Below are 19,271 nucleotides of genomic sequence, written 5' to 3'. Positions count from 1 at the left end.
GCTGATAAGCCGTTTACATGTCTGCCACTGATGTCTCTCAGCTGAAAGGGTCTCACGCAGTTTCCAGTCAAAGAGCAATTTTATGAAAATACCTTTAAATTAGGGATGCACCGAATCCAGCATTCAGGTTCAGATTTGGCCGAATATTGGGCTTTTTGACGGGGGTTTCTGCTGAACCTTAGAATTTTTTTCCACCGAACCCTACGCTTGCACTACGCGCGCTATGCTGGTCGACGTAATGACGCCGCCGTTGATTACGGGAAGGTGTTTACATAGACAGACAGCAGCCAAAATGCAGCAACTTCAGGTACGGCAAAGGAAGGGCAGTCACAGCTAAAAACTTGTGTTAACCAGACAGTGCCTCTCCCGGGCCGTCAGCTGTTCTCTTGGCAAATGAGTCTCCCTACAGTGGGAGCGGAGCGACTGAACGGCCGGCTGCTGCTCGTTAGCTAACGTTAGCTTTCTAATTTCACCCACCCAACATGCCTTCAACATGCCTTCAGAATCTTAACCAGTGGATTCGGTATTCGGCCGAACCCCAAAAATCTGGATTCGGTGCATCCCTACTTTAAATACAAACATTCACACAAAAGTCTGACAATAACAAGAATGTCACCATGCCCTTTACTGCCTCGCTAATATAAAAGAAGTCCTACTAATTATTAAAGTAATCTATTATTGAATATAGAATATAGAATGTGAAGAAAGTATTACATACAATATTTGATGTTTTCTCATTTGGTCTTTTAAAAAACAACATTAAACCAACCAACAAAGTGCAGATTTGAACATTTAATTTATTGTCAAACAAAAGATCTTCTAGTGTTTTCTATCTAATTTCAAATAAAATAAACATTTACATAATTTAGCTAGCACAAAACTTGAACTGAACTTGAACTTTACATTCTTACTTGATTTTTATACTTGTTACATTTGCAAGTTTGTTTTGCCATAAACATTAAAGGCACTTGTAAATATATATTTGCAACTAATAAATAGATGCTTATATGCCGCCCCCACCCTATTCTTTCTTAATATATTTATTGCACATTCATCGCCACTGAAGCAAGGAGGAAGTAAAACATTATTGCCAATCTTTGGTTAGTGTAGCATTTAAGCGTTTTTAGTAAATGCTGAAGTTAGTGTGTAATGTCTTGAGGATTATTCTTTCCAGGAGAGGAAGTAGAGCTTTCCCTGTCCGTCACCACAAACCAGTTCAGTGGATTTTTTAGGGTTGACCTCTAACTGCAGAACAGGACCTCCACACACAAACATACCCACCTGGAGGGAGAGAGAGAAAGAGAGAGCACACGAGGCAAATAGTTATTGGAAGACAGACTACTTTTTTTTTTTTTTAAATGAAGGTGAAGAGATCCATCAGAGCGAAAATATATTTCTCCTAATGTCAAACTGTTCTTTTAAGACTCTGGCGTACTTGTTTCTTGGTGTTTCTGTCCCACAGCTTCACTGTCCTGTCGTAGGAGGCGGAGATGATGGTGCGCTCAGTGAGTTTCAGCACACTGATCCTGTCACTGTGAGCCTGGGGATAAAAAGTAAAGCCCTGGCTTAAAACAACGGCTAATTATATCTGATGTTTGCTTCTATGTCCTTGCTGGTACAGGCAGACAGTACAGGCAGATGCCTTTTTCTTCTTGTAGTTACAGTACCTAAGATTTGTGGCGAAATGTAGAATTTGAGAAATGTAGGCCTTTTTACAGGTCAAAGTAGTGCTAAAACAATTAGTCGATCAAGAGAAAACTAATCTACAACAATTCTAATCATGGATTATTGAGCAAAAATGCCAAACATTTGGTGGCTCCAGCTTCTTAAATGTGAGGATTTGTTGTAGATCAAATATCTCTGGGTTTTGGCCTGTTGGTTGGACAAAAAACAATGTGTAGACGTCACCTTGGGCTATAGAAAAATGTGATGGGCATTTCTTTTTACTATTTTGTAAAAAAAAAAATGGGACTGGATGCGCTCAACTCACATAGACACTTAAAGCTATGAAGGCAGGGTGCTGGATCCTAAAGGTGACTAGCCATAGATAAAGTTACTAGGACAGCACTCCAATTTAATATTTTTATTGCCACACAACAGATGTTTCGGGCAGCGCACTTCCTCAGCGTGTTGTATTTGCATGCACAAGCTGGGAAATGTCCAATGTGTCGCAATAAAAATATTAAAACTGGAGTGCTGTCCTAGTAACTATCTTTTACTATTTTGTGAAACTGTATTAACAAAATCAATGATAATCAATGATCAAACAATGTAGCAGCCATTGTTGATAGTTGCAATACCTCACTAAAACCTATACTATATGTAGATGTTCACCAGATGTATCTATAGTTTTCTCATTCAAGCAAATGCTGCGGGGTTTTTTTTATGCTAAATGTGTTATGTTGTGTTTCAGAGTCTCTCAGCCCTTACAGATATTTTGCTACTCCACGAGGAAAACTCTGGAGGCTGGTTGAACCACATGTTGCCGTTCACGTCTCCACACACGACAAACTCTGAAAGAACGTACAACATGTTGGATAATCACGCAATAAACCAATACATTGAGAGCTGCTATGTGCAGGAGTAGAAGTATGCTTGTAGTAAGCGTAGTAATTGTAACCGCTGCAGCGGACACATTATAGATGTCAGAACCTTTGTCCACAGTTCCAGCTGTCATCGGGCTCCCCTTCTTCTCCTCTTCCTCCGTCTCTAGGATCGTTGAGCTGAAAGCTGTGTTCAAAACACTTTTGGGGCCCATGGCAAACTGAAGAAAGAGAGGACAGAGGCATCAATCAACATCAAATTAAGCTTAGCGTTAGTTCATGCAGGACAGGGAAGTCATTCGCCCGCTGATTGAATTATAATTCCTATCAGACACACACCAATCACAGGTATTCTCACATCAAGGCGGTCCTTTTATATACGACTCCCTCCTCACTGATCCCTGCTACACTGACGCTGCTTCACTCACTGCTGATGCTGGCAAGACTTTGCCTCCACCACCCCCAGCCTCCACCTTTCTAGTTCAGAGTCCTAACATGACTAATCGTTTAAAATGGTTTTTAATGTCTTTCTTTTGGCTCACTCTTTTTTTTATACCCAGGGGGGTTTCTGCATGGTCCAGGGAGCTCTATCAAGAGCGGAGCCATCAGCGCCAAGCATAACTGGATTTCCTGACTTCAGTTGTAAATAAAATGTTGGGAATGATTTGACAGAGAAAAAATTAATTGTTCTTTGCCAGGTGGTATCATTTAATTTGCAATCATATATTTTCTTTTCGTGAATAAATCTGAGAGCTACATCAAACATGTCTTTGGTGTGAATAATATGAGTATCATTTAGAGAGAATTTGGGCAAAAACTCACAACGAAGCCAATGTGGACTTTTCCGTCTTCTTCGCCCACCAGCCACATGCTTTTCTCGTCGTTACTGATCATCCCCAAAATTCTGACACTTCTGTTCCAGCTGCAATAAAAGACAAATACACAAACGAGCTTTAAGGTTGGTTTAATTATTCAGAGCTTAAAAAAATATACCCCCCCTCAGTGTATAAGAAATAAAACCAAACAGCAACTGAGCTGAACTGTGTCAATAGTAACTTAAATCCTGCTTAAGGATACAGAGCTCCTATGAAGTTCTGTTAAATTATCGTGCATTTAATGACCGATATTTACCACTTTTAGCTAACTGGGCTATTGTAAACAGGATGTTTTTTCAAGTGACAAAAGCCAGTCACCAAATTTGATTTAAAATACCTCAAAAAGCTAACAAATACATATATATATATACACAAATGGGTTTGTCTTAATTAACATTTCCTCTGCTTTAATTCAACAAGGTAAAAATTCTAATTCATATTATATATTATACATATAATGATTAAAAATGCAGGTATTTTTAAAATTTATAAATAAAGATTTGTTAAAACCACGCTGAAAACTGTGGACAAAGATTTTGATAAGTACTTAGTTATCGTGTTGGTCCAGTTTTCCGCATCTTTTGCGACGTCTAAGATGGTTCCAGAGTCTTCGACGGCGATCAGGACGGAGCAGAAGTGGAGGCGGACCACGGTCTCGATCACTGTGTACGTGGTTACCTTCACCAGGCTGGGAGCAGAAACAGAAACACATGGACAGAGCAGTTAACTCCTCACAACTTCTTTGATCTATTTCCATGTTTCTAAGTCTCCATGGAACTAACTAACTAACTGACCCTAACCCTCTATCCCCAAAATGGGTTTTGTTTGTCGTCACATGGATGTTTGCGCTTTACTTTGCAGAAAGATGGATGTGCAGGGTGTTAATCAGTGGTGGAAGAAGTATTCCGATCCTTTACTTAAGTAAAAGTTCTAATACCACACTGTAAAATACTCTGTTACAATTAAAAGTCGTGCATTGAAAATGTTACTTATGTAAGTATCATCAGGAAAATGTACTTAAAGTATTATAAGTAATAGTACTGATACAGAAAAATCCATTTTATTAACAGTTCTGTCAATCAAAGTGTTTAATGGTCTAAACATTTCAGCTGGACTTGTAGGTATAGTTGGGTAATTAAATTTATAATAAAACTTTAGATTTTATCAGCTACAAATGTGTTTTGTGTGTAAAAATCTTAATGTGTAAAGTAACTAGTAACTAAAGATGTCAGATTAATGTAGTGGAGTAAAAAGTACAATATTTCTCTATGAAATGCAGCGGAGTAGAAGTAGTAGCAGTAACCTTTATCAAGTATGGGACACTCATAATAATGTATTCATTTTGACACATTAATGATGAGAATGTGTAATTCTCAAAGCACAGCTTATCACTGCTTTCAAATACCAGCATATTTAAGGTAAAAATGCTCCACTATTTTCACATTTAGAACAGAGAGAAAGACTGATGATTTGCATTTCCTCCCCAACAAACACTGGTATCACTAAAAGTTTGTTGTTTTCTTGTGTTGCATTCTTGTGTTGTTTCCTGAAGCCTTTCTTGTAAATGAGAATTTGTTCATAACTTATGACAAAATAAATGTTGAAAAAATATAAAATAATAAAAAAAAGTAGTGTATTATGTATGGTAGCTTACTGTAGTCAGGCGGCTGTTTACCTTGCAGTGCTGTGTTGTTGATCCCACACTGGCTTCCACACATCAACAGCAAGCTTTGTGTAGCTTACAGCAAACTGGCCATCAGGCATGGAGCAGATCGCTGTCACCGTGCTGTCTGAAGCCTGAGAGACACACACACACACACACACACACACACACACACATGTTTGTTTCACTATCTTTGTGGGGACCCGTCATTGACAATGCATTCCCTAGCCCCTTACCCTAACCTTAACCATCACAACTAAATGCCTAACCTTAACCCTTAACCTCACCCTAACCATAACCTAATTCTAACCCTAATCCTAAAACCAAGTCTTAACTCTCAAACAGCCCTTTAACCTTGTGGGGTCCAGCATTTTGGGCCCCACAAGGCTGTACAGACCCCACAAGTATACTGTATTCCCCGGTTTTTGGACCCCAGGAATATAGTAAAACAAGCACACACACACACACACACACACACACACACACACACACACACACACACAAACATACGTGTGTCCAGTGTACATCCCTTTTTCTCTTGTGCATGTCTTCACCTGCTTGTGGCCGACCACAGTGTTACGCTGCCATAATTCCAGCAAACCGGATTCATAACCAGCAAGAAGCAGATCCCCTGTCTGAGAGAAGCACAGAGCTGTGACCGGGCCTGTCACACTGGGAGGACTCTCTGAAAAAACACAACACAGAGGTGAACTGGGACAGTTTTCTAAATAAAAAAGGTCACACACACCATATATGAGGTACACACAGTACACTACAGGTAACCATGTTCTTTCTGTGTGTTATTAGTGAAATCCCAAAAAAATAGATGAGTAATTATGATGATCAAGATCTCAATATTGAACACAATACTCAAATCATTGTTTCAGCTGTATTTGTGCAGTCCTATCAGACTCATTAATATCTCATTTAGAAACAAAGCTTTATAAAAAAATACACAAAAATGATTTTAAGTCAGGTAAGTGCATTAAAACATGAGGGGCTTTACATAGCATTTTTTATTTTTTTTTGTTTTATATATATATATATATATATATATATATACATATACATGCATTTCATGAGTGCACACTGACTGAGTATCCATTGTGAACCCTTTTCATTTTTAATGATATTATGTGAAGGCAGAATATAAAGTATTACCCATTCCCCATATCCAGCATCGCAATGAGCAGTCTTCGGAAACGGTAAGAAATTCTGGGACTCCTTCTTTGCGAGCAACTCCCTGTATTGCACCGCTGTGACCCTGGAAGGTGCCAAAGTGTTCCACCTGTACGTAAAGACAAAAACAATTTTAAAATAAGTGACAGACTAAAAAAAAGGGGACATCTCTAGATGAGCTGCAGCCGCGCTGCGCCTGAGTGAACCGCCCTGCAACATGTGTTATAGGTTGAGTTTTATAAAAACAAATAATAAAAAAGCGCACATTCACAAGGCGCTTTATCTATGCTGTATGGTCAAAACGCCATACATAATGTTTACTTGATTTCAACTCTAACATAATGCTGGATAATAAATAGTTAATTGTGATATTTTGTGAGTAGAATCTAAATCTGCAACATTCTCTGTCAGTTTTATGTAGCAGAACAATGTTTCCTCTAAAGTAGAAATACACAGTTAAGTCAGTAGTATACAGTTTACATGCATATTAAGTGCTTTGGGGGCCTTCTGGAAGTTATTTCGGGGTACAATGGTTCTGAAGAAAGCTACAAGCAGCAACACAGGAGGCCGAGTAATCAGCCCATTCCAAACAGGCACATTTTGAACTGGCACTGCACTATTTTTACTAAATTGTCAAAAAACCACATCTTCCCCCATTTGATATTGAGCGACAGACCTGCAGTGGTTTCCAGAGTTTTACTGTGCCATCATCAGATGCGGTGAACACAGTCATTTCTTCTGGGTTGACGTCTTTGTTCTTGTCTTAAAAACAAAGCAGGAAAAAAGAATGAAGAACTAATAATTTCTAAATAAGACTCATATTGTACAATATGAAATAAAGAGGGAGAGACAAATGATTGTATGTGTGCACTCATTTCCCAAGATGTGTACCTGTATTTGGGAGGAGAGAGCAGTGGTGTATACGTTGCTTGTGTGCAGCAATGTGGCAGATTTCTATGTTTGTTTCCCAGTTCCAAACGTGTAGCGCTCCCTCTGCACAGCCGGCTACCACATACAGTCCCTGCACACAGAGCACCAAACAAGTCAAAACAGAAACCCCCTAATGAGGCTGAGGGTTTACTACATACTGTCTTAAGAGAGAAAAAAAAAAGACTGACCTGCAGTTAAATCGCTACACTATGGAGCTCAACAGTGACCGCCTACTTTATGAACGGCTCTGGTTCCGGAAGTGTTTTTCCTCATTCAATATCTCCATCGAGATTTCATGAAATGCTTCTATAAAGAGTCTCAAGCCTGAAGCCAAGCCAACCGGCTACAAGATGAATCACCATACATGACCATAAAACATTTGATTCGCTGGAAAACAACATTTTGAAAAAAAAAATTTTCGCCCAGCTGCTTTCCTTGGATTATGGTGGCACCTAAATCATGGTTGCCGCTGTCGCCGTGGTCCTGCTCTACGCTCTGCAGTGCCCTGCTATGTCCTGCTATGCCCTGCTACACCCTGTAACGCCCTGCAGTGCCCTGCTACACCCTGTAACGCCCTGCAGTGCCCTGCTACACCCTGTAACGCCCTGCAGTGCCCTGCTACGTCATGAACTACTACAACTACTCTTTCTAGTCATAGTTCCATTATCTTTATTGTGACGATTATTGTCACTGTTCATCACATTCCCAACCGGCACCGTCAGACACCGCTTACCAAGAGTCTGGGTCTGTCCCAGGTTTCTCCCTAAAAGGAAGTTCTTCCTCGCCACTGTCGCACTAAATACTTGCTCTTGGGGGAATTACTGGAATTGTTGGGTCTCTGTAAATTATAGAGTGTGGTCTAGACCTACTCCATCTGTAAAGTGTCTTGAGATAACTCTTATGATTTGATACTATAAATAAAATAAAATTGAATTGACTGTGTACAGCAATGATCAGAGACTTCAATAATAGCAATTCACTAGCCATTTGCGGGTGTGGTAAACATTTCCATGGTAACAGCGAGCTCCAGCGATGTCGCTGTTACACTTAGGATTGTGGGAAGTGTAGTATTTCTCCATAAGATCCCGAATAAAAACATGTTTTTTCTTAAAACAAGGTTGATTTCATATGGACTTCTGGCTTCTACAGGAGCAGAAACCTTCGCTTCACAACCTCGGAGCTGGTCAGTCTGACTAGACATTATGGCTGAAAAATCAAAATCCTTATGGAGGAAATGAATGGGATTTTCACTTCGGGAACCACACTGTTGATCTCTATAAACGAACTACGCAAGCTTATTTACTGCGCCAACACAACAATTGAATGCATAAAGATGTTTCAGGAGAGAAAGAAACAACACACCCTGTATTTTCTCTGATGGATAAATGTAGAATTTGCTCACCACACAGCAGACAGATGTAAGAGGATTCCTCCAGGAGATTTCTCTGAGACACTGGCCTGCCTGCAGATCCCATAAACAAAGCCTCCCGTCGTTGGAAGAGCTAATCTGGAACAGAAAAGGAGGCAGATGAAGACAAGTTTACATAAAGAATAACAAGTATAGTGTAGTTATATGACTCTCGGGTAATAGCTCCATTCGGGAGCAGACCTGTAACTCAGTTAGTTACATTTTCTTAATGTAATGAAGATTTACCACACAGTCTGGAGTCCAAACACAGCCAGTGATCCAGTCTTTGTGAGAGTGAGGGAGCGACTTAGTGAGAACGGCAGGAGACAAACTCACATCCCACACCATCAGGGCCTGAAACAAAGACACCGGTCAATGCTGCGTTATTTTGTCCAATCCCACCCACATCTATATTAATAAAAGGCAGACAGGAATGACCGTTGTTGCAAAAATCATGAATAATATAATCCAATATTGCCATTAATTAGGGTTGCTTGATTGTGGAAAAAAATCATAATCACAATTATTTTAATTTAACAAGATTACTTATTGACTTTTGGAAAGATATTGCATTTATAAAACTTACAAAAACAGTGAGACAGTTAAACAAATCAACAGTGAAAACACCTTGAACTGTGAAATTTCCCTTGATACTTTTCCCATTGAACTTTTCGAATTCCCCCTTAAAACAAATAATATAAACGCTACATTCAAATGTTGGCTGAGTGAGTTTAGCCTTCGGGAGGAGCGAAAAGTGTGCGTTTCATTCAGAACACAAGACAAAAGAAGAGTTTACTCGCGAAACATAAGGTGCAAAATATTAGTTTTTCTCGATCACATTGTTTTTGTGATCGTCAGGAGCCAAAATTGAAATTGCGATCAAGATTTGATTAATTGTACAGCCCTACTAGTCTGGCTATCACCAGACCAAACTCAATCTTTTAAGACTGAACATTAGTCTGGGGAGTCTGCTCTGGATTTTCTACTGCACAAGAGGCGTGATCAACGGGCATAGTTCAAATGACTGTACGCAATTGGATAGTCCTTCAACCAATCAGACCAAGGATCCGGGTGACGTATCAGCGATAGCTGAATGTTGAATGTAAACAAGAAGCTGCTTGGTCGCTTCTCTATCGTCATTGTGTTAAACCCGCCAATAGGTGGATAAGCCAGTCTGTGATTGGTCCCCGCAAAATTGTAACGGAAGCAGAAAAGATAAAAGTACAGGTTTCCAGCCTGAGCTGCAGGGCGAAATCAAATCGCCAGCAGATCGGGCTGGGTTTACCCCATCTACAGCCCTACCATAAATTGATTGATTAATTTGCAACATTGCCAACAATGGCCTTGTGCACTCATTGATATCAAAGGAAGACAAACCATGAAATAAATGGTATGGCAAAATCTCTCACAGCATACTGTGTCATATTGTCCAACCCTAGAATCAAGCATACGTTCAAATCCATGTGGCATAACATTTTTTTTTCCCCATCTATACAGTCAGTGTTTGTTTAAAAAAAACTAAATTCCAATATTGTCACAACACTACAGCACACACACACACATTGTACCTGATCTTTCCCCCCGGACAGTAGCTGTCCACCATCAGGGCTGAACGCCAGACAGGTGACCCCCCCACTGTGGCCCCGCAGAAAGCCATGAGGCTCGACGGAGGAGTCGAGGGCCAGATCGCTCAACAACCACAGAACAATGGTGAAGTCATCTGAATCAAAGAGAAATACAGAAGGGGAAATAATCAAACAGGTATGAGTAGAAAGAAGGATGTGCACTCCTTGAATATCAACCAATTTAAAAGGTTTATTAAACGCTACTATATTTAGGAAGGATTGATTCTAAATATAATTGAAGATGGTAAAAATCATGTTGAAAAGGTGGGAAATTATTAGAACTGAAGGCTGGTAGGAAGTTTTGTATTTAATAAGGACCAATGGCGAGTTCTGGCTGTTTGTCTTATTTCTTTATCTAAATTATTGTTTTTGTTTTGTGCCCTTTTTTTCTATCACTCTGACTACTCTGAGAGATCACTGAGTTTATTGAAAAAACTGAGTTGTCAATAAGGAAGGAAGCTCAAGCACCTTATCATTTTTGTTTTTATTTATTAATTTATTCATTTGCTTTTCTTTTTTTCTACATTTGTTTTATCTTTGATGTGTGGTTGTTAAATTGATGCTTAGACCTGATTTGTCATTTATTTGTTCTGTTGTTTGTGGAATGTATTTTTTTGGGGGAATAAAAAAAGAAAAATAAGAAAGAAAAAAAGAAAAGAATGAATGAATGAATGCCTTTATTGTCATTGCATTTAAGTACAATGAAATTGTAGAGCCACTCTAATAAGGTGCATCATCATTGTAACATATATATAAAACTCATCTCACCACACACACACACACACACACACACACACAGAATACATCTCACCCATCATTCATAGCAGGGATGTTTAAAAAAAAAAGGAGAGAGCACCTCCTACACGAGAAATATATTACCGGTATGTTACGGTGGAAACCATTAGAACAGTAAAATGACATTTCTGTAAAACCCTCGGTCATGTTTTTACTTTCCCGCCAGCAACACTAACCTGAAGCCGTCGCCAGGTATGTGGAGTTTTGTGCTAAAGCCAGGATGGTGCCTGGTTGCACACCAAACATTCCAGACATTTCCAGGCCTTCCAGCAGTCCCTCCTCTCCTGCCTTTCTCTTCCAGACCCTCACGCGTTTGTCACTCCCTCCAGACAACAGCAGCCCAGGTTCGCTCTGCTCTGCGTCCAAAACCACCCACAGCAGGCTCAGGACGGACACATCAAGTGTGGAGTCCCAGATCTTCTCACCTATGATTAAAAAAAGAAGAAGTTATCCTTAGACAAGGGCCTTAATGGCTGAAACGCATTGACATGTTATCATGACTTAATAGCCAAGAAGATTTTAGAGACTTTTGAACTATTACCCTGTTAAGTGCCTTATGGCGTTTTTCCATTACATTGTACCTGCTCAACTCGCCTCGACTCTACTCACCTCGACTCGACACACTGTGCGTCCGTTTTCCATTGCAGATTTTAGTACCACCTCAGCGTGGCTGGTCGTTATGCCGTATCGATGCACACACCAGCGCACAAGTATAAACATCAGACCACTTGAGTTTGTTTTACAGTTCTGTGGAGGCTCCACGCAGAGCTTTCTCCGTAGCCTATGTAGCCTATGTAAAAGTGGCCTGATGTTTATTCTTGTGCGCTGGTGTGTGAGTCGAGCCGGCCATGTATGTGTGTGTAGTTAGGCTACGGCGAAAGCTCTGCCGGAGCCTCCGCAGAACTGTAAACAAGCGGCGCCGCAGTAAACTACTGTGACCTAACGACACACACACAGAACGTCGAAGGTGTGTGTTGCCAGAAGACACATTTTGTTTCAAATTAAGCTGGAGGCAGCAAAAAAAAAAAAAACAGCTGGCTAAACTGTTTAAAAATAGCGGGTTTGTTCAGGACACCCCCGTCTGTCGCTTTCACGTCACCTTTTGGTATCGCCTCAGCTCGCTTGGAACCTCGACTGAGGAGGTACTAAAAAAAGTACCTGTTAGCAGGTACCAGGTACTTTTTTTCGTAATGGAAAACCAAAAAAGTCGAGCAGGTACCATGTAATGGAAAAACGCCTTTAGATTCCTTAAACCTTTTTAAAAATAGTTATTGTCCGTTTGTTTATCAGATCTATTTTATGTTTTCTTTTTTTAATGCACATTATTTTCATTTTGTGCAATATGTATACAGGGTGGAGGGAGATAGGAGTGTTAGGATAGAAATATACAGTAGATTATGTAAGTATGTCTTTTAATTCAATATAATCTTCATCAATATTAATTTTATGGTTATCTGTCTATCTATCTATCTATCTATCTATCTATCTATCTATCTATCTGTAAGTAAACTTTAATTTTAAAGCACCCTTCAAAAACTGATGTCTTAAAGTACTTCACAATAAAAGACCCAAGCAAGACAGAAAATACAGACACAATATAAGAGTAAGAAATTAAAGTAATACAATTTAAAAAAAGGAGGAAAGCTATTTTTTTCAGCTTGGTGAATTTTTTATGTTGCTGAATAATTATGTGACTGTAACTATATAGAACAAAAAACGATTTTTTCACAATGAGGTTGTATAATAGGAGTTAAGGATTTGAAGCCACGCCCTCTCATTTTCCTTGAGGGGTCCTCGGCAGAGCTGTATTTCTTCTCTCAGGTTGGTGTCTTTCGCTAATCCAATCTAGTCAATATGATTTGGGTTTTTTTTTACATTCCTAGCACAAATAACACACCTGAGTCAAGACTGAAGAGTTTCAATCCTTCACCATGGTAACCCACAGCAGCATGGTCTCCATTAACAGCCACACAGAGAGCAGCAGGCTCAGATGACTTCACTTTCTTCAATGGAGGCTCCTGCTCGCACTAAAAGACCAAATGAGAATATCAATTTTGGAAAGAAAATTCTGCGCTATGTAAAAAAAAAAAAGTTAATGCATAAGGTAAATAAGGTGCTTACTTCATCGCTTTTTAATGCAGTGACCGACCGTCCAAGTCCTCCTGACCAGAGCTGGAGCTGTTATACAGAAGGACATGGAAAAAGGAAGCTATTTATCTCAAAATTTGTGACAATGTTCTGAGCCTCGATGCTCTGAGTCTTTTTTTGTGACTGTGTTTTGCGGAAACAAAACAAATGGAAAAGTTCCAAATCATCATTTGTTTGTAGTTTGTTTTTTGGTTAAATTGTAACTACGTCAGCCAAGTGGTGGAGTAAATATATTATGACAATCCTGCAGCCCTGGCTCACAGAGTAAAGTTCCATTTCTCTGATCCAGGTTGAGTATGTACAGGCAGTGATGCCTCACCGTGTGATCAGAGCCGGCACTCAGCAGCATGGCCCCTTCATCCAAGAAGGTGAGGGCCTCCGTGGCTCCGCAGTGAGCCTGGAAACAAGCCACACAGGTGGAGGTGGGCACCGACCACACCCTGACCTCTCCAGACATGGACCCAGAGCACAGCATGGAGGAGGAGTGGGAGAAGGAGACACTGCGCACGGAGCACTGGTGACCGCACAGCGACTGAGGGAGCAGACAGAGGAGAAACAGGGGATTGTATTTAAAAAAATATATTATTTTGTAGTGTAGACGAAAATTAATTTCCTAACAGTTTTAGTCTCATCTTATCCTAATATCCTCTTTCCTGTTCACAGAGTAAGTTCCTATTATTTTACCTGATTCACAAACTTTTACTGTCTCGTCATTTTATTATGTCTGTCTGCCTTTGCATTAGCTTAGTGTTAAAACAAAGTATTTCACTTTAGTCACTGTGAGACCATTTGTTTAGAGCCCAAGGTTGACTCCAACAGTCAACAATTCCCACCTTAAAGGTGCCGTAGGTAGGATTGCGAAGATCCAGGACTTAGCCAAAAAAATTGAAAATCGACAACGTCTCAGTCTCTCCCCCCTTTCCGCTAAAGCCCAAAACGCTCTCCTAAGCCCCTCCCCCCCACAAGGTAGAATGAATGCGTGTGCAGGAGCAGTGATTGACACGCAGTCAGACACCCGGCCCTGATTGGTGCATCTGAACAAGGAGCTGTGGATTTTTGCAAATCGCACTACAGGCTGTAGGTGGTGCCAGAGGAGCCGCATTTTTTTTTTATTGTTACCTGCTTCATGTAGTTCTACTGGAACATAGGGTCAGTTTCAGCAAATATGACAGAAAGTTAGTTTTATAAGTCTTACCTACTGCACCTTTAACTAATCACAGCACTTTGATTAGTTGGAGCAGAAAATATTGAGCCTATGCAAATCTACTCAGACTTTGAATTAGGCTGCATAAGTCAAGTCTCAACTCTTTAAAAAAATATTGTTCATATGCAAAAAATATGCTTAATCCCATACGGAATGGTAATGCTTGAATGTTCTGTTTTGTCCGATTTGAGGTACAGTGAAGAACTTTGGTTATACCAGCTATAATCCTCTAGATACAAATGTCATCTTGGACTTAAATTGAAGCTTATAAACTTTTTCATGTACAATTGAGGCAGTGATATGTATAATAAAATGCTTGAAAATTATCACTTTTGATGACAATTTGTCAGGCGGACAGACATTTTTTTGTCTTTTGGGGTATGTTGAGGGTGATATTTGACAGCAAAAAGGCAGCAATCCCCAGAATCTTTTTTTGCTAGTTCCCCCTATGTGTCAGGATACACCATGCAAAATGTTAAAGTTATACGACCATTTATGTAGCTGCAGTACCTTAATATTCCCAATTACATCATTCCAGCAAAAGCTTTTCCCAAAAAGGGTGTTTTTTGGCCCCTGAGACCAAACGGGGCCGAGTTGGGGCTGGTCGTTATCAACTTGTGATGGCCCAAGGTATAAGATAATAGGAAATAATAGTGAAAAAAAAGGTAGCAAAAAACATCCTGAGGAGTGGACCTGGCTCCCGGCCTAAATTGAATGTCTTCTCAGCTTTTGTTTACTCTGTTTCCCTGTAAACCGGTATATAAACCCTGGCTAGAAACTCCCTCTGGTCAAAGAGAATTCTACAGCTTCTTGTGAACTCGTCTGCGCAGTCAATACAACTCATCTGAACCAGCCACTGAATTGGACCTTAGAGAACTTTTTCTTCCACAGTACCAGTAACAACATCTAGGTTCAATCTGGACACATTTAATACTCTTCCTCGGTCACCCACAGTTTTTCTGTATGCCTCTACGGTGCACTTTTAAATTAAAATAATGGCAAAATACCTTAAAATAGCCATCTACTTATGGTTGAATAATACATCTAAGCTATGCACATACCACTTTAATATTACACTTAGAGAATGATCAGACTAAACAATCAAACAAGTATAATATTAAAGCAGCCATATTATGCTCATTTTCAGGTTCATAATTGTATTTTAAGGTTGTACCAGAATAGGTTTACATGGTTTAATTTTCAAAAAACACCATATTTGTGTTGTACTGCAGTGCTCTCTCTCACTGCTGCAGATCCTCTTTTCAGCTGGTCTCTGTTTTAGCTACAGAGTGAGACCTCTTTTCTTCTTCTGTACTATCTTTGATTGCACTTGCACATGCCCAGTAGCTCAGATGTAGATCATGTCAGCTAGCTAGCTCCATAGACAGTAAAAGAAAGGCTGTTTCTACAACTTCGGTCAGTTACAAGGCAGGATTAGCTGGGAGACTTCTAAATGAGGGCGCACATGTAAGTAGTTCTTTTGTAGATTATGGTGAACTTGTGTGTGTTGTAGCAGTGCTTTGCTATTGAGAACGAGGTAGCATGCTAGCGTTAGCATGCTAGCGTTAGCATTAGCGTTAGCATGCTAACGCTATGAGCTAATGGTTGCGGTTAGCCTGCTCGTTTTGGCTTGTGACGTAGAACGCCGTGCCGATTTTGAACAGCTCACCCAGAGACTGAAGGCAGGACACATTCAGAAACCATTTCTCACTCTAAACAGCATGGGTGAAGTTTGTATGTGTGTGGAAGCACCAGAGACACAACATAACACCCCAAATCCCAGAAAAAGTGATTTTGTAAGGACAGTTGTGAGCTACCTGCAGTCATTTTGGTTTGGATGGTGGTTTATCTTCCTTCCTGTTTTGATATTTTTGTGAACTCAGAGAGCACTTGTATGTTGGTTATGTTCTATTTTGATAAAAATTAATAAAATCTATTTAAAAAAAAAAAAAAGAAAAAGTGATTTTTTCATAATATGGGCACTTTAAAAGGTAATTTTGAAAGAGCGCTCCACCGATTTAGCATCACACTCCTAGAACTTTGTCAGAGAGACAACGGACAGTTAGAAAAAAAAAAAAGTCAAAATTGATGTAACAGGACCACAGATATCCTTTTATTCCCCACTTTCTTCCATGCCAAAACCTGCCGCCTACATTACCCACAATGCAACTAGACTTAAAAGGTGCTCTAAGCGATGTCACGCGTTTTTTAGGCTACAACATTTTTTGTCACATACAGCAAACGTCTCCTCAATATCCGCTAGCTGCCTGTCCCCTGAACACACTGTAAAAAAACACGGTCTCTGTAGACAGCCCAGGATCCACAAACGCCAACAAAAACAATCTGCTCCAACCTGCACCACAAAACATAACAAACAGTGTTCCAGCGTTCCAGCCAATAACCGACAAGGTTTTGGGGGTGGAGGTTGGGGGGGTTAGTAAGCGGAAGCAGAGAAGGGAGGGAGAGGGGACGGGATGAGGAGGAGGGAGGGTCGAGCTAGCCTCGTTTTGTTTGAAAATACTTCAAACGTCAACAAGAAGTAACGTCACCCAACATCACTTAGAGCACCTTTAAGGTAATGTGGGTGTGTAATGTAGGGGGAATTGTTGGGTCTTTGTAAATTATAGCGTGTGGTCTAGATCTACTCTGTCTTTATAAATCCTGTGATAACTCCTGTTATGATTTGAATATTGATATTGAACTATGCTAGTAGCGGCTAATGTAGCCTCGAGCTGTTAGCCTCAAGCAGAGATGAGAAGAGGGCTACAGAGGGAAACACTTATTTCTAAATCCCCATCCCCAGATTCTTTTCATTTTCAAACTTAAAAGGGCCCTATTTTAACGATCTAAGCGCATGGCGTGAAGCGCCTGGCGCAGGTATGTTTAGGGCGTGTACGAATACACTTTTGCTAGTTTAACGGCGGAAAATAGGGTCTGTGCGCCAGGCGCATGGTTCAAAAGGGTTTTGCTTAGTGTCTTAAATAATAATAGGTGTGTTTTGGGCGTAACATGCAATACACCAATCAGTGTCATCTCCCATTCCCTTTAAAAGCCAGGCACATTTGTACCTTGGCGCATTGCTATTATGATGACGGTTTTGATGAGCAGGAAGGAGAGATTTCCAGGAGAAGAAAAGGATCTGTTTGTGCGTGAAGTGAAAGCGCCAGTAACCATAATAACATGTAATATAAAATATATTTACACAATAATACACTTTTCCACACTGTAATATTTTTATTTTTAATCTGTTGCATGTTTGTGTGCTGCTGCGCATCCCTGTGTGTGTTTAACAAGCATAGTGTGCACGCGCATTTTACTAATGCGCTGTTAAAATAACAATGAAATGCTGCGTTATTGACTTTAGACCAGGTTTTTGTTGGTCAACGGCGCCATCACTTTCCAGTGCCTCAAGATAGCAATACGCCAAGAATACACCTTAACAGTAAGACCAGCACGCCCATTGGTGCAAAGATGGGCGCAGGGGCATATGCTATTTAAATGACGCGGGCGCTGGACGGGAAATTGACAACTGCGTCGGTCTTAAACTAGCAAAGACACTTACATCGAGCTTGGCGCTGCGCCGGGAGCAAAATAGGGCCCAAAGTCTTCAGCCCTGCCTCAAGTAACATCACTTGAGGCATTAATCAGACCTCACACAGCTCCCTCTGGAGCCATGAAATGCTTTATAGAATGTTTTAGCCCTCATATGCAGTAGTACTCCCAAAGACCTGTAAAAAGAACCTGATGTGTAAAATGGATAAAGTTCCCCATTAAAGTTTCAATCTTATAATGTTGTTTATTGATTATCTTTCGTTGCAGTTTGAAAATGATTACATTTAATTTGAAGTAGTGAGCATTAAACTCAGTATGCGACTATCTTTACAGCTCACCGTTAGAGTTTTGTTCTGAAGCCAGTTCCACACAATCACGTTCCCATTCCAGCAGCCAGCAGCCAGCAGGTGACCCTCGGGGTCAAAGGTTACACAGTTCAAAGGGCTGGAGCTGGGCAGGGCCGCAACCTCATTACCTTTAGTAGAGGACCACACCTGAAATAGCAGAAAAACATTCAGCAGAATTAAGGACGCTTACATTAAGAAAGTTATATTTTAAGTGACGTGCAGTTTAGTAAAAGTTGAATATAATTTCACAGCGGTAATCTCTGTTTTACATATACAGATTAGGGCTACAATATATTTTTTCGTCAACATGATATTAACTGGAGAAATAAACATCGCGAAAAGATGCAACACATCACGAAAAAGACTCAGAGATTGTTTTGTGTTAGCTGAAAGAAAATATCAGCAGAAAACTGCACTGCACTTTAAAATGTAACAGTCATTCATTTTTTAGTGGTGCCTTTTATATTCAATTCCATGTTCAATTTGTTCAAAATAAGTGTTTTATTTCCTTTTATTTGTTTTAAATTCAACAAGCAATTTGTTTTAGCAGAATACTGAAAGCAGCACAACTGCAGAACTAAGTACACTTTAAAGGTCCCATGGCATGAAAATTTCACTTTATGAGGTTTTTTAACATTAATATGAGTTCCCCCAGCCTGCCTATGGTCCCACAGTGGCTAGAAATGGTGATAGGTGTAAACCGAGCCCTGGGTATCCTGCTCTGCCTTTGAGAAAATGAAAGCTCAGATGGGCCAATCTGGAATCTCCTCCTTATGATGTCATAAGGAACAAGGTTACCTCCCCTTTCTCTGCTTTGCCCGCCCAGAGAATTTGGCCCGCCCATGAGAGAGAGAGAGAGAGACATCATGGTTTTCAAACTAGCAAAGTGCCAGTTGGTCAAGGCCACACCCCCACTCTCCACCTTGCCCCCCCCCTCTTCTCCTCAATAGCTACAGACACAGAAATGGCACGTACTAAGGAAAGCTCATTGTGGGACTGGCT

The 19,271-nt window shown here is 40.3% G+C and overlaps 1 protein-coding gene across 2 annotated transcripts in view; it reads right to left on the bottom strand.

Moving 5' to 3' along the window:
• Nucleotides 1-610: 610 nt before the first annotated feature.
• tep1 (telomerase-associated protein 1) overlaps nucleotides 611-19,271 on the bottom strand; it is a 60,453-nt gene continuing 41,792 nt past the window's right edge. For both annotated transcript variants that reach the window (XM_031298082.2, XM_031298083.2), the window contains exons 38-56: nucleotides 18,261-18,416; nucleotides 13,486-13,698; nucleotides 13,140-13,196; nucleotides 12,916-13,045; nucleotides 11,195-11,443; nucleotides 10,167-10,318; nucleotides 8,845-8,952; nucleotides 8,593-8,697; nucleotides 7,152-7,281; nucleotides 6,937-7,022; nucleotides 6,243-6,369; nucleotides 5,636-5,766; nucleotides 5,094-5,215; nucleotides 3,966-4,106; nucleotides 3,366-3,465; nucleotides 2,653-2,764; nucleotides 2,431-2,513; nucleotides 1,436-1,540; nucleotides 611-1,281 (exon numbers count right to left, since the gene is read on the bottom strand). In XM_031298082.2, coding sequence (XP_031153942.1) covers nucleotides 1,162-1,281; nucleotides 1,436-1,540; nucleotides 2,431-2,513; nucleotides 2,653-2,764; nucleotides 3,366-3,465; nucleotides 3,966-4,106; nucleotides 5,094-5,215; nucleotides 5,636-5,766; nucleotides 6,243-6,369; nucleotides 6,937-7,022; nucleotides 7,152-7,281; nucleotides 8,593-8,697; nucleotides 8,845-8,952; nucleotides 10,167-10,318; nucleotides 11,195-11,443; nucleotides 12,916-13,045; nucleotides 13,140-13,196; nucleotides 13,486-13,698; nucleotides 18,261-18,416 — 2,427 coding nt within the window. In that variant the 3' untranslated portion in view covers nucleotides 611-1,161. The remainder of the gene's footprint in view (nucleotides 1,282-1,435; nucleotides 1,541-2,430; nucleotides 2,514-2,652; nucleotides 2,765-3,365; nucleotides 3,466-3,965; nucleotides 4,107-5,093; nucleotides 5,216-5,635; nucleotides 5,767-6,242; nucleotides 6,370-6,936; nucleotides 7,023-7,151; nucleotides 7,282-8,592; nucleotides 8,698-8,844; nucleotides 8,953-10,166; nucleotides 10,319-11,194; nucleotides 11,444-12,915; nucleotides 13,046-13,139; nucleotides 13,197-13,485; nucleotides 13,699-18,260; nucleotides 18,417-19,271) is intronic.

The sequence above is a fragment of the Sander lucioperca genome, chromosome 9 (genome assembly GCF_008315115.2).
Source record: "Sander lucioperca isolate FBNREF2018 chromosome 9, SLUC_FBN_1.2, whole genome shotgun sequence".
NCBI classification, from domain to species: domain Eukaryota; kingdom Metazoa; phylum Chordata; class Actinopteri; order Perciformes; family Percidae; genus Sander; species Sander lucioperca.
Note: the sequence above shows the minus strand (reverse complement) of the source record. Positions and strands in the feature narration are given on the sequence as shown.